This window comes from Dermacentor albipictus, chromosome 1, assembly GCF_038994185.2.
Source record: "Dermacentor albipictus isolate Rhodes 1998 colony chromosome 1, USDA_Dalb.pri_finalv2, whole genome shotgun sequence".
Taxonomy (NCBI): Eukaryota; Metazoa; Arthropoda; class Arachnida; order Ixodida; family Ixodidae; genus Dermacentor; species Dermacentor albipictus.
In genome coordinates, this window is record NC_091821.1 from 129,094,974 (window position 1) to 129,110,193 (window position 15,220).

Consider the following 15,220-nt stretch of genomic DNA (forward strand, 5'->3'; position numbering starts at 1 on the left):
GGAAAAAATGTAGCTGGGCAGGTCATGTAATGCGCCGGTTAGATAACTGTTGGACCATTAGGGTTTCAGAATGGGTACCAAGAGAAGGAAAACGCAATCGAGGACGACAAAACACTGGGTGGAGCGATGAAATTAGGAAATTCGCGGGCGCTAGTTGGAATCGGTTGGCGCAGGACAGGGGTAATTGGAGATCGCAGGGAGAGGCCTTCGTCCTGCAGTGGACATAAAACATGATGATGATGATGATGGAGGTGGTGGGCCCCCCCCCGAAAAAAAATCCTGGGTACGTGCCTGGTTAGGTGTAAGGTCCGCCTGAGCCTGTAGTCTCCGGAGAGAGACTTCCTCCACCCAAGTGAGATTATGGGAAAGGGAGCAGACACATGGAGCAATTTAGGTACATGTGTGCGTTAACTCTGTGAACAACAATGGTCAAACAAGGGATGTCCCTGAAGGCAACATTCGACAAGGAGACTTGTCTTCGTCAGGACAACTTCTGTATAGGACAGAGCGGGGGCCCGGAGACGGAGAGAAGCAGGCGGAATTTCCGGTGTGGAAATAGAGAATGCATTTCTGTCCGCTAGATCATTGTACTGGTTTTGGCCATGTCCCTGCACCCAGTGTACATTGATGATGAATGAGGAAGAATTGTGAGGACTATGTACGTCTTTGCAAATTAGTGGAATCTTGGACACTTTCTTGAGGTTTTGCACAGCATTAATCCAGTCAATGCTGATGTCAACTACACTAACGTTAGTCAGCATATTGGTGTCTATGAATGTGCCACGCTTTGCTTAGCTTGCAGCTCACGTAGTAATAACATGTCCGGATTTTCTGTCCTGTATCATTGAGTAGCTTGAACTTGAGGGTGCGCTGGACTGAAGAAGGCGATTCAGCCTCCTCACGAGTCAGCAGTACACTACACAGTGTCCACAAGAGACAGCCGTCTCTGGTGCTCAGGGAAGTATATCACATTACTGACGTTCATCCATCATGATAGCCATTCATGAGACGATAGTCATCATGGTGCGCTTGTAGTGTAGGAATTGGAGTGAGATGTGCCTTCAATACTTACACACAATGCAACTAGTGTTACCTAATGTAGATACATGTCCCTAAATATAGGGACTTTTCAACTTTTTTTTTTGTTCGAAGGCCATGTATAGGATTTTTTGCTGCAACGTACAAGGCTTTTAAGAGTCTTGGCTTGGGCTGCTGAGCACGAGGTCGCGGGATCGAATCCCGGCCACGGCGGCCGCATTTCGATGGGGGCGAAATGCGAAAACACCCGTGTGCTTAGATTTAGGTGCACGTTAAAGAACCCCAGGTGGTCAAAATTTCCGGAGTCCTCCACTATGGCGTGCCTCATAATCAGAAAGTGGTTTTGGCACGTAAAACCCCAAATATTATTATATTATAAGAGTCTTGGCATCATTGTCAATCAGAACGTGCTAAACATACTACCTTTGATTAATAAAACTTTCAGCATTTAATTTGTAGCTTGTCTTGTGTACCAAGTAATTATGGTATTTACTGTTTTTGTCAAATCTTGTAGTTGTCACAAGAAGTGTCCAGCTAATATATTGTTCAAGCTCACAACATGCCAAATACTTGAAGTGTGAAAGCTCACCTTTCAAACATGCACTTGCAATTACTAAGAATTATTTCATTCAGTAAAATCACAAAGATGTCCTCCCTCCATAAAATGTCAGCAAAGACAAGACAGCATTGATCCCAGTGTTCAGTGCATTGACTGTTTTGCAGTCCATTTCATTTCTTTAGGATAAAAACAGAATTGGAACTTAAAGCTTACAGTGGTTCACAGAGAGGTACACAGAGAACAGTCAACACAAAGACAATATAAACGGTAGTCATGCACAATGTCCATGTGAACCTTTAATTCGTACTGTGTTAGTGTGCACTGTTCTCACTCTATCACAAATCAACTTACCCAAGTTTCCACCTTTGCAGAATATTCATGAATAACAGTTAGTCAAACTGAACATTACAGCGATCACTATAACCAGGATATTTTTTGTGATAATGTTTAAAACCTGTTAACCTTACCACTGTCTTATGAACACTCATCTCACATTCTTATCATATTAAGCAGTTTATTACTTTTGAAAATAACATGTTAGGATTGAATGATTTTTTTTTTGTAATTCCTTCGGTAGAAATGTAAAACCACAGACCTGGGTGAGCCTAGCATTCAAAACTGCGAGCTCAGACAGATTAATCAGCATGTTTCACCATCTTTCTAAAGAGCTCATTGATAATTGGTCTTGGTTCCGGAAGAACGCAAGATCGCGCCACGAAAACACGCCTTGCGTTCCCAAGAGCGCAAGATGCTCAAATATAAACACTTAAGTGAAAAACAGCTTCCTAGAGGTCATTATACGGCACAGGAGCTTACCGACAATGCATGTGGCTCAGCAACATGCGCCTGCTGCTTTTGTGTCTCATCAACAGCATTATCACCGGTAGCAAACAACGGATATTCATGGATCGGGGTTGTGCTCTCCATAGTATCCGCTGGTGAGCTGCAACAGGAGGTAAAAGGATATTTTCAATCGACATTGAATGAATATAATGTGCAAAGAAAAAAAGTTTTCGGTACCAATCTTTTGCACGGTATCAAACTTCCTTGTACTTTCTTTTTTTCCCTCTCAAGCTGGCGAAAACTGAAGGCACCTCACAACCTACGCCAGCTTCAATGCTTCAGTCATTAAATGTTTAGAAAGGCTCATAGTGGCTCTTTGGTGACAGGAAGGCTGCTGCCATTATAACACTAGCTCATCAGCACTGTATCAACGAGGATAATTAGGAGTGCGATGATCAAAACAACCTCCCCTGACAGACACCCCATTATTAAATCCGAGCACGATGGATCAAATACATGCAGGCTATATACAGGGCACGAGAAGGCTAGCAAAAAGACTACCTGAATGACAAACCTCAATCTTATGTCACGCATTACTTGGAAGCACCGAGACGACAAAAAACCATGCCGACCACGAGGAGCTAAGCAAACCACGCCATGAGTTGTTTTGAAAATAAATTGGATTGGATTGTCTTGCTCATTGTACCAGCTACGCGTTCTTCGAAAGACAGTTTCGTTTCCAGCGTTTTGGACGTGACGTTTATTTGAGGGATCGCCAGCCGTTTGTGCGCAGGCGCGAGTAAGAGCAGGCATGAGGGAGAAAATCTCGGGGCTCTTGCTCCTTGGGACTCTGCCTAGGCACTACCGGCACTACGGAGGAGGTTTCTTAGCGTGTGTTGTATGCGTTTGTCCCCTAGACATACCAGCATTGCGGAGTGGGGTCGAGTTTCGCTCGGGCGCTGGCTGCCGGTGCGGTGAAATACTATAAATACCATGCTATTTTATTTTTTTTTATAGGTGAAGCAGCGGGCACTCACGCCCCATTTGGCGACCGCTGTGTCGGACAGACTGTTTCGCACTAGCGGGCGATCGTGTTAAGTCAGTCGTAGTCGTGCCGGAGCATAGCTCTCTCGCGCCTTACGGCGATGTACTACGTACCGTGCAAATAACATCACAGATGCGTGCCGGCATTGCGGAGTGCGGTCGAGTTTGTTACGCTCAGCCGCTGACTGCCCGCGCGGTGAGGCAACTAGTGGGCACGGGCGCCCCATTTGGTGATCGCTGTGTCTGAAGGGGCAAGGTTCTGACTGGTGTTGTACGAGTCGCGGGTCGATTTTTTCGTTGCGACGATAGATTGGATTTTTTACGAGCACTTCTCCAGGATGGCACATGTAACCGGCAAACGGAAGCCTCAGGAGAGCACCTGAGGTTATAATAAAGCAGGCGGTGCAGGATCTCCGGGACACTCAAGGGGGAGCGAGGGAATCAAAGCTGGAAGCAGGGCGGCCCGCGGGTTGGGGCCGCAGAGGCCAAAGCGTGCCAGGGGGTCTTCGCATAAAAATTTGGCACAGCCGATGTTAAACACCTCTGACACGCTCAGGCCTCGGCGAGCCCCAACGAAGCAGTCCGGGTTCTAGCTTTGGTGTCTCCCCATTGCCGCTTTGGTGTCCAACTTGTGACGCTAAGTTCCAACTTGTGGCGCTAAGTTCAGCGCTACCACGCCCCGCGACTTTTGCAACACCAGTCAGAACTTTGCGTAAGAAGGTACGTCGGACAGACTTTTTCGCACCTGTGGCGCTGGTGCTCAGCCAGTCATCGTCAACGGCAGTCTTTCAGCCAACCGCGTTCAACCGCGGTTGCTAAGGCACTCTGCCTTCTAGATTATCAATATATGCTGCCCGGGCTCTACTACGGTATACTGCTCCCACAGAAACATCTGCGATGTTATTTACAAGGTACATTGCCGTCAGGCGCGAGAAAGCTATCATCCACCACGACTGACTTAGCACGTGTGCCGCAGGTGCGAGACAGTCTGTCCGACATAGCGGTCGCTAAATCGGGCGTCAGTGCCCGCTGCTTCACCTATTTTACCACGCCGGCAGCGAGCGCCCGAGCGTAACCAAACTCGATCCCACTCCGCAATGCCGGCACGCCGAACTTACAGATACTTGGCGCGCCTAGGGACAAACGTCTACAAGAAACCTCCGCCGTAGTGCCTAGGCAGAGTCATCTGTTCAACAAGCAAAACCCCCAGATTTTCTCTCTCGCGCCCGCTCTTGCTCGCGCCTACGCACAAACGGCTGGCGATCCCTCAAATGAACGTCTCGTGCGTTTAGGCATGACGCCACCAAACGTCAGTACTTGTCCCAGTCATGACTTTGACGCCAAAAATGTTATACAGTAGAAGGAACTAAAGTTGTACTCTACACTCTTAAGCAAAAGCACACCCTTCGGGGTGTATATCTGCCACACAACAATAATCGTCATCTGCCTTGCTTGCGTTTCCTTTCTCGAAAACGCCGCGCCCGCAACTTTCCTGTCGGGAATGCTATGTCATGCTGATAACACGCATGCCGTTCGTTACTGGAAAGTACCGGGCTCACCGCGTTAAAGAAAGGAAATGCGGACAAGACAGATGACGATTATCGTTATGTGGCAAAAGGGTGTAATTTTGCTTAAGAGTGTAAGAACAGTTTACACCGTTCGGAGTGCCCCTTCAGCCACACAACGATAATCGTCATCTGCCTTGATGCGTTTCCTTCCTTTAACGCTGCGAGCCCGGTACTTTTCAGTAACGAACGGCACGCGCGTTATCAGCATGATAGCATGCTGTCATAAATGCTATCATGCTGATAACGCGCATGCCGTTCGTTACTGGAAAGTACCGGGCTCGCAGCGTTAAAGAAAGGAAACGCATCAAGGCAGATGACGATTATCGTTGTGTGGCAGAAGGGGCACTCCAAAGGGTGTAAACTGTTCTTAGAGTGTATGCCTTGCATCGCAGCTCGCGACCAACATGTTCTGCTTCTGTGACAGCAAGGGGTGACGACTGCATTCAACTGCACTACAGGGTCCTGCATATTTCACTGCATACGTTCGAAATAGGTTTTGCGCTCACTGCTGCACTGTTCTTGCTCAAAATTTTCAAAAAGATCACATTTTGAAGTCTACCTCGTTTTGCATAAGACATGGCACAGTTAACTGCCTTGTGTTTAAAGGGACTGACAACTGGACAGAATGTGTTGTGAGAAGTTGATGGAAAAGAAATCATCATGATTTATAGTGATAGAACCCAGCACACTGTTCACGATTTAAGTAGGAATTATAATTTTATCCTGGCAAAGAAAGTCTCAAAAACAAGTAAGGGGCGAGAATTGGCGGTGTTAAGAACGGCCAGCTGCATTGCAAGTTTTGCCGTCCAGTTGCGACAGTGGCCGCAACTTTCCTGGAGCGCCACCGCCAACCTCTACCACGGCGTGACTACGTCGACTTTGTGTCGGGAACAATACGCGCGTCCTCCACTCTCCGTCGCTTCAACTAGAATGCGTTTGACGAAGCAGGCTTTGTGCTGAAACCGCCACCGTTACGCTCTAGCCTCGTCGCCGTTGTGACTGAATGAGTTCGGCGGGCCAACTATTGTTACCGAACTCCCCAACGCGGACCTGATCTGCTATGAGTGGGGGAGTTGCCGCGGGAAGGTCGTCGGAAACCCCCGGCAAGACAAAGGCTACCCGGGCGCACTGCGCGGGTCGGCTCCGAGTTCTACGAAGCCTCTCTGACGTCGGCTCCGGACCGTGCACCTGTGTGTGTGTGTGTACGTGTGTGTGTGTAAACCGTCCCGCGGAGAGGCGGCGTGTTTACGATGACTGGACGAAGGTTTCCGCCAGGTTGAAATCGGGGGAGGACCGAGTGTTTATACACGGCTGTTGTGCGGATGCTCAATAGACTTTCTTAAGCAGTCATGTTAGACTGACACTCTCTCTCAAGCACTCATGTTAGACTGATATAAATACTGTAAATATACCCATATTCCTCGTTCTCGATGAGAAGCAGTCTTTCCCTTCATCAACGTCCTCAGCGTGGATAAGTTGGACGACGGCATGGGCCAGCTACCTTCTAATTCATGCACGACTCCAATCTTGACAACGGATCACGAGCGATGGGATTCAACTCCCAATCATAACAGCGGTGAAATCTTGGTACTTCGTATGTATACACTCTAAGAAAAGTTTACGCCCTTTGGAGCGTATATTTGCCACACGATAATCGTCATCTGTCTTGCCGGCATCCTTTCTTGAAAACGCTGCGCTCGTTAGTTTCCTGTCGGGAATGCTATGTCATGCTGATAACGCGCATGCCGTTCGTTACTGGAAAGTGCCGGGCTCGCGCCGCGTTAAAGAAAGGAAATACGGACAAGACAGATGACGATTATCGTTGTGTGGCAAATATACACGCCAAAGGGTGCAATTATTTTTACACTCTAAGAAAAGTTTACACCCTTTGGAGGGCCCCTTCTGCCACACAACGATAATCGTCATCTGCCTTGACGCGTTTCCTTTCTTTAACGCTGCGAGCCCGGTACTTTCCAGTAACGAACGACATGCGCGTTATCAGCATGACATAGCATTCCCGACAGGAAAGTAGCGGGCGCGGCGTTTTCAAGAAAGGAAACGCATCAAGGCCGATGACGATTATCGTTGTGTGTGTGAGAGAGAGAGGGTAGGAGGGAGAAAGGTAGAGGGTCGTCCTAGCAGCATCAGAGCAGCTCGGCCTAGAGGGCCCAGTGGGCTCGACCGGAGTAGTAGGCTGGTGATAGACCGTATAGGAGGTGGCCCAGCAGAAGCGAAGTTGTGGCGGATCAGGAAGCCCGAGGTGGTGGGGTGGCCGTTAGGCCACCCCACCACCTCGGGGTCTTTGTAGAAATTTCCTATAGTCTCGCCGAGGGCCCCGACGAGTCGAGGTACTGGACGGGAAGGCTGGTAGCTAATTACGACAAGGGAAGAGGATATCTTCCTGTCGTGAACATGGGAGCCCCAGGCGGTGGAACTCCTGCAGAAGTCGGCCGCGGTGCTGCAGGTGAGCAGGGCAGGCCAGCAGGAGGTGCTCCAGAGTCTCTGGTTCACCGCAGAAGGCACCGGCTGACGAGGTGGCTTTCCCAAGGCGGTGCCGGCGGGCTGCCGTCCAATAGCAGCCAACTCGCAGTCGGAGCAGTAACGAGGCATCCCTTCGTGGGAGGCCATGCTGTGGAAGAGGCCGTGGAGGCCGGCCCAGGGATACCCGTTCGTCCGGGTGGCAGGCGATGTTGGCAGCCTATGTCTCGAGAAGTCTGAGGCTGTTACAGCAGGAATGAGGCGGACGCTTGAGTGATGGGCACTCTTTGCAAGAGTGTCCGCCTCCTCATTGCCCAGGATCCCCACGTGTGCCGGTAGCCAATGCAGGGATAGTGAGCATCCTGTGTCCTGAAGGGCAGTCAGTCTTGAAGAGAGCAGCGCAACCCCAAGGCTAGCCCTGTCAGGGCTCTGCAGGCAGAGTAGCGCCGCCTTGGAATCGCAGAAGATGGCTGCCGGGGTCGCTGGTAGCTTCTCTGCCAGTAGGTCCACACCAAGGTGGAGTCCTGCTAGCTCTGCTGCGGTAGAGCTTGCATGTCCCGGGAGACGGCACAGCTTGCTCTTTTGTAGGGCCGGTGCAACGCAGGCTGCTGTGGATGCTCCTGTATCACGTATACGTCGACGAAGAGGTGAAGGTGGTCCCCAAGTCTTTCTTGGAGGAGAGAGGCTGCCGTCTACTGTAGGGCACATGTTGGGGAACGGTTCTTCGAGACACCTGGCAGCTCCGTCGAGATGGTGGGCGAGTCTGAGATGGTGGGCGAGGCGAGGCGAGGCGATGGTGGCCGCTGTGGTGGGCGAGGCTGTACAGCGTTTGCAGGCGTGTCCCCTATGACTTCCTTATAGAGGCCACACAGCCGTCCCATGTGTGATGCTGGCCTGGAGCGTAGCGGGTCAGGAGTGCTTGACCATCTGCGGCATGGTGTAGGCGATCAATGTGTCGTAACCCCTATTGCAGGAAGAGTAGTGACAGGGGCCAGGCACCTGCCTCAGCAAGAGTGGCGGCCACTGGTGAGGTTCGGGGAACGCCAAGACAGAGCGAAGACAGCTCCACTGCCAAGCACTTTCTCTCCACTCACTCCATCTAGCCTCCGCAAGCGAAATTCCTTTCCTGCGTTCTCCCATACCAGACCTCGAAGATCGGTGACGCATACGTCACAGGCCCCGCCTTCATTTTTTTTTCTCCTCGCTTTTTTTTTCGGTGCTACGCACTTCCGCTGACGGTGTCGCTCGCAGTGCACGATTTTGCGCGCTGTGCACAAGGATATATGACTAACGGTATAATTCAGTGCCACACGAATACTGAGGCAGAACAAGGAGATCACAGAGCATGATCACGCGCTGGAACACGGTAGAAAATGGCATTGGCGGCGAGGAGTTACGGAGTCGCCATCTATCGGAAGCGCCTCGCTGACGTAGTATGAGGGATCACGTGGCGCGCTCCTTATAGGTTTTGCTGTCAGCGCTCACTGAAAACACCACGCGCGAGCTCCCCGGATATTTCTGTAAGTACTTTTGAAACGATGAGAGAAGTTTTTTACTGTCTAAATAATCTTGGGCAAACTGAAAGCACACAATCGTTTGCAGACGCTATGTCTCTTTACCGAACACGTACAGTGAACGCCACTGCGCGCGGTCGCCGCGATGGAGTCTCCCGAACCGGCTTCTTGCGTGAAAGGTAGGCAAACGCTGAGAGCAGAGTATGTGAAATATGTTCTTATAGTGTTTGTATAACTAAATGGAGCCTAATAGAATGAAGCCTCAATGCAGCGATCGCACAGATTCGCAGCGACCGACTGCGCGTCTGGATGCTTGTCAGCGTACTGTTTCGCTTTCACCGCGTGCGCGTTTTCGCACCGTGCCATGAGCTTTAGGGCGCAGAATATGAGCATTAATTTTGACAGTATACAAGCAACCATTGTTGCGTGGGGGCTATCAGAGCTATTCAAAAATAATTTCATTGTAGAGGCTGTGATGTGCCGTCGCGACGATTCAATGTTTTTTTTCTTCTAAATTCTTGGACGTTTCAATATTACTTCTCGAGCTGCGCCGCACTGTATGTTTATCGGCGTTCTCAGCGTGCGATTTCCCGCTGCTTCTTTTTTGGTAATCCAGTGCATTAATCCATATCACAAACATGACCATATGTCATGCTTTTTTTAATGTGCTTCTTACCACTCACTTTCCACTCCAGCGAACTTGCCAGTATCTATAGCATCGACAAGTTCATAGACCAAACTGTCATGACATTAGTCGGGCAGCGGACTCGGGCGAGCGTCTCAGTGCGCGTTTTCCGAACATCGCATACCCGGCGGCGTAGCAGAAATCTTTCTCGCGTCTGTGCTTGCTGCATACTCGAGTTGTAGCCAATGACCGTTTGCCAGTTTTATGTTTCTCGAGCCAAGCTTCACGCAGCTTCTTGTCCTGCGGCTACGTGTGAATAAGGCTGACACCGGGTTCCGTTGCGTAAGTCCGGCACTGCGGCACCGAGCAGTAGCCTACCATGTTGCGCGCCTTCAAAGGCAGCCACTACCTACTGAAGTGCTTTCAAGCGTTGTAAAGGAGACACTCGAAGCGGGAAAATCTCGCCACTAAATGAGGACCGCAGCGTACGAGGGAATTTAAACTCTCGTTTTCAGCTCGCTTAGGCGCTCTCGAAGCAGCCGACGCGGCCGCTATGTCCACGTGATACCTAATAGCACGTCACGCCGACGGTAGCGCCAGCTTTTCCAGTGGTGGAGCTCGACGCCAATAGTTTCGGTAGCTGCGCACGTGACCGCACAACCGTGGGAGCAAGCAGACGAAGCGGAAGTACATCTCTCTTGCTTCGGTGCTAAGTAAGACAAAAAAAGAAAAACGCAGACATCGGCCTTCACACAGCGTCCGCCATTTTAGGTGCGCCGGCGCGCCCGGTTCTCTGACGAGACGTTCATTTGAGGGGTCGCCAGCCGTTTGTGCCCAAGCGCGAGTAAGAGCGGGCGTGAGAGAGAAAATCTAGGGGCTTTTGCTCCTTGAATATGAGTCTGCCTAGGCCCTACGGATGAGGTTTCTTACAACTCGTATACGAGTTATAAAGACGACAAAGAGCGAGAGGAGAAAAAAAAGGAAGAAAAAGAAGAAAGAACAAGGAAGCAGGTAACAGAAAAGGCGTTCCAATCACAGGCGTTCAAACAGGCCGGTCGATCTCAAGAAGCGCAGTAGCCTTTGCCCGGCCTTCTGATGCGATGTCAAGTCGCGTCGATGTTTCAGATTTATTTCTTCCGACAGAGGCCGGTCGTCCAACTGATTCAGCACGACGGAAAGCGATTGACACTGTACTGCGGGCACTGGCATAGAACATGACGATTTGTTTCCTCGTCGCCGCAAGCACCATATGCTGCGGTGTCGGTCATCCCTATGCGGAACGCGTAGGCATTGGTAAATGCGTAGCCCAACAATAGCACATAAAAGGGTCGCGTCTCTTCGAAGAAGTCTTGGTAGAAGTCTGAGGCTTAACGTTGGATCCAGGGTGCATAAACGGGTGTGCATAAAATATGGTTCATTCCACTCTGACGTAGTGCATTGGCGTGAAAATAGGCGGAGCATCCTTGCTGCATCTGTCCGTCAGTGTATATATGGGTGTAATACCGGTACTTCTCATTTAATAGGAGTAAGGTAAGATGTTTAAGAGCTTTTACCGGATGCCAGGTATTGTCAGGTTGATCTCTGGTTGAATGAGACACCAAGGAGGAGTCGAAGGTCTTGCGGCAGGTGTGAAGCAAGATGGTAGAGCCTCACGATGTGCGGATACCGTTCGGCAGAACGAGGCGCATGGTCTCTCCGCAGGTAGAGAGGCTAGCTGGAGTCAAGGAGTGCGGGCAAGGTGCTTTACGTGCAGTCTTAGTGCTTCAACTGTGATGTGGGTCTTGATGAGGTGGTCTCTGGTGATTGCAATGGTTGCCGCCGTTGACGCACTTCGAGGAAGACCTAGACAAATCCTGACCGCCTCAGCCTGAACGCTTTGAATAGTACGTAGGCTTGTTTTACTTGCGTTAGTCAATACCTGGCAAGCTGGACCGCAAAAAGCCGAGAAAAAGTACCCTATATAGTCGCAGCATAACGCTTGTGGACATTCCCCAGGTCTTTCCAGCGAAGGACTGACAGACTCTCGTCAACCACTTCTTCGTGTACAATACATGGGGGCTCCATGATATATCTCTGTCAGTTATGACACCGAAGAATTTCTAAGACCATACAAATGGTGTCGTCTGACCATTGATTAATACACTGTTATGCGGATTTATGCGATTATGCATTGATTAATACACATTTATGCGATGAAATCTCCAGGCTTTGATTGCGGAGGTAGAGTGTAGTCTGAGCGGCAGTTTTTTGGAGCCTTCCACGCAGCTGTAAGCGTGTCACTCCGGACGCCCAAACGCAAATGTCGTCCGCGTACATAGATAATTTAACTGTTTTTGGAACGGGATCAAGGAGACCAATCGGCGTGAGGTTAAACAACGTAGGGCTCAGCACGCCGACCTGTGGGACGCCACAGTATGTAATGTATAGGAGCGTGGCCGTCCTCGGTGCTCACAAAGAAAGGTCGCATAGAGAGGTAGCTATATATCCATCTAAACGTCCGACCACCGAGGCCTACCTCTTCGAGAGGGGCGAGGATGGCTTTATGTGTAACGTTGTCGTACACCCCTTTGACGTCAAGGAACAAAGAAGCGCAGAGACGTTTACATCCTTTTTGGTGCTGAGCGTAGTTAACCAGGTCGACGACGTTATCAATCGATGAGCGGCCACATCGGAAGCCTGCCATGGCATGTAGACATGGTGGTATTCCAAGTACCACTCCAGGCGCCCGATGATCATCCTCTCCATGACTTTGCCCATGCAGCTCGCCAATGCGATCGGTCGATACGATGAAAGCTCCAACGGAGACTTGCCAGGCTTCAGTAGCGGAACGACGCGACTAGTCATCCAGCTTGGGGGAAGTTTGCCAGTTAGGCAGGATTCTTTATGCATTTCGAGCAGAACACTCCTCGCCCGCTCACCCAGATAACACAGAGCTTTATAAGAAATTTCGTCAGGTCCTGGTGAAGACGTATACGGCTGCACAAAGCTTGCGCCGCCTTGAGTTCATGGATGGAAAAAGGTAGATCCATGCGGGGCTCAACGTGGTTGCGGGAAGCTGATGGATTGAGATATGTTCTTGGGAGCTGTGAGTTGCCTCGATAATCTGGCACAGAAGACTTCTGCGACATCAATATCTCTTCGTTGATGAAGAGGGCCACAGCCTTGAATGGAGACCGCTGTGTGGGTGGTGTCCTAAGCCCTTGCATCGTCCTCCGTAAGTGTGATCGGGTCTTACGAGGGTCTGGCGATTCACAGAAAGCAGTCCAGCGTTGTGACTTCAGTTTATCTAAACGGCGCTGGATCTTCTTTTGTAGGCGTCTAGCAGTCTGTAGATCGTTTACTGACTTCGTGCGTCGGTATCTACGCCCGGCACATCGCCGGATTGCTCGAAGTCGCTCTAATTCTGTATCAAATTCACTGAATTTCGAAGAGCACATTGGAATACGCGTATTGTCTTTCACTGTGTTCCTATACTTACCCCAGATATTTTTATATACTACAGGCGTTAAAACACATTCGAAAACATCCCTTTGAGTTGTCTGCGGCGTGCCCTCTCTTGCGTGGCTCTTCTCCGTTTAAAAGAAAGCCCGCGAAATATATCTTTAGAAAGAGGACTCGGAGAGAGAGAGAGAGAGAGAGAGAAATAAACATGCGAAATGCAGATAGATTAGCCAGGAAAAGTCCGGTCTGGTACTTTTCATGGAGAGGGGGAAATGTTATAAAGTAATAAGGAGAGAGAAATGGAAATTGGCGCACAAAGCTGGCGCTCTGGATCCGCTATAGTGTTCTGCGGCAGTGTCTTTGCAGTGTGGTATATGTGTAGTCACAGCAGCCGCGGTACCCCACGTATAGTGTACCTGAAAGAGACGCTCAGATGAAACAATGGTCCTGCAGTGGACATAAAACATGATGATGATGATGATGGAGGTGGTGGGCCCCCCCCCGAAAAAAAATCCTGGGTACGTGCCTGGTTAGGTGTAAGGTCCGCCTGAGCCTGTAGTCTCCGGAGAGAGACTTCCTCCACCCAAGTGAGATTATGGGAAAGGGAGCAGACACATGGAGCAATTTAGGTACATGTGTGCGTTAACTCTGTGAACAACAATGGTCAAACAAGGGATGTCCCTGAAGGCAACATTCGACAAGGAGACTTGTCTTCGTCAGGACAACTTCTGTATAGGACAGAGCGGGGGCCCGGAGACGGAGAGAAGCAGGCGGAATTTCCGGTGTGGAAATAGAGAATGCATTTCTGTCCGCTAGATCATTGTACTGGTTTTGGCCATGTCCCTGCACCCAGTGTACATTGATGATGAATGAGGAAGAATTGTGAGGACTATGTACGTCTTTGCAAATTAGTGGAATCTTGGACACTTTCTTGAGGTTTTGCACAGCATTAATCCAGTCAATGCTGATGTCAACTACACTAACGTTAGTCAGCATATTGGTGTCTATGAATGTGCCACGCTTTGCTTAGCTTGCAGCTCACGTAGTAATAACATGTCCGGATTTTCTGTCCTGTATCATTGAGTAGCTTGAACTTGAGGGTGCGCTGGACTGAAGAAGGCGATTCAGCCTCCTCACGAGTCAGCAGTACACTACACAGTGTCCACAAGAGACAGCCGTCTCTGGTGCTCAGGGAAGTATATCACATTACTGACGTTCATCCATCATGATAGCCATTCATGAGACGATAGTCATCATGGTGCGCTTGTAGTGTAGGAATTGGAGTGAGATGTGCCTTCAATACTTACACACAATGCAACTAGTGTTACCTAATGTAGATACATGTCCCTAAATATAGGGACTTTTCAACTTTTTTTTTTGTTCGAAGGCCATGTATAGGATTTTTTGCTGCAACGTACAAGGCTTTTAAGAGTCTTGGCTTGGGCTGCTGAGCACGAGGTCGCGGGATCGAATCCCGGCCACGGCGGCCGCATTTCGATGGGGGCGAAATGCGAAAACACCCGTGTGCTTAGATTTAGGTGCACGTTAAAGAACCCCAGGTGGTCAAAATTTCCGGAGTCCTCCACTATGGCGTGCCTCATAATCAGAAAGTGGTTTTGGCACGTAAAACCCCAAATATTATTATATTATAAGAGTCTTGGCATCATTGTCAATCAGAACGTGCTAAACATACTACCTTTGATTAATAAAACTTTCAGCATTTAATTTGTAGCTTGTCTTGTGTACCAAGTAATTATGGTATTTACTGTTTTTGTCAAATCTTGTAGTTGTCACAAGAAGTGTCCAGCTAATATATTGTTCAAGCTCACAACATGCCAAATACTTGAAGTGTGAAAGCTCACCTTTCAAACATGCACTTGCAATTACTAAGAATTATTTCATTCAGTAAAATCACAAAGATGTCCTCCCTCCATAAAATGTCAGCAAAGACAAGACAGCATTGATCCCAGTGTTCAGTGCATTGACTGTTTTGCAGTCCATTTCATTTCTTTAGGATAAAAACAGAATTGGAACTTAAAGCTTACAGTGGTTCACAGAGAGGTACACAGAGAACAGTCAACACAAAGACAATATAAACGGTAGTCATGCACAATGTCCATGTGAACCTTTAATTCGTACTGTGTTAGTGTGCACTGTTCTCACTCTATCA

At 49.3% G+C, this 15,220-nt stretch overlaps 1 protein-coding gene across 5 annotated transcripts in view; it reads right to left on the reverse strand.

Moving 5' to 3' along the window:
• Positions 1–15,220, reverse strand: part of LOC139049801 (tRNA methyltransferase 10 homolog B-like) — a 71,934-nt gene that overhangs the window by 55,561 nt on the left and 1,153 nt on the right. For 3 of the 5 annotated variants that reach the window (XR_011508573.1, XM_070525604.1, XM_070525607.1), the window contains exon 3: positions 2,414–2,540. Coding sequence is in view for 4 of the 5 variants with exons in the window: in XM_070525604.1 (XP_070381705.1) it covers positions 2,414–2,540 (127 nt within the window). In the remaining variant the exon portion in view is untranslated. Of the gene's footprint in view, positions 1–2,413; positions 2,541–2,941; positions 3,087–15,220 lie in introns of those variants that run through there. The other 2 variants (XM_070525611.1, XM_070525613.1) reach the window with 2 other exon arrangements.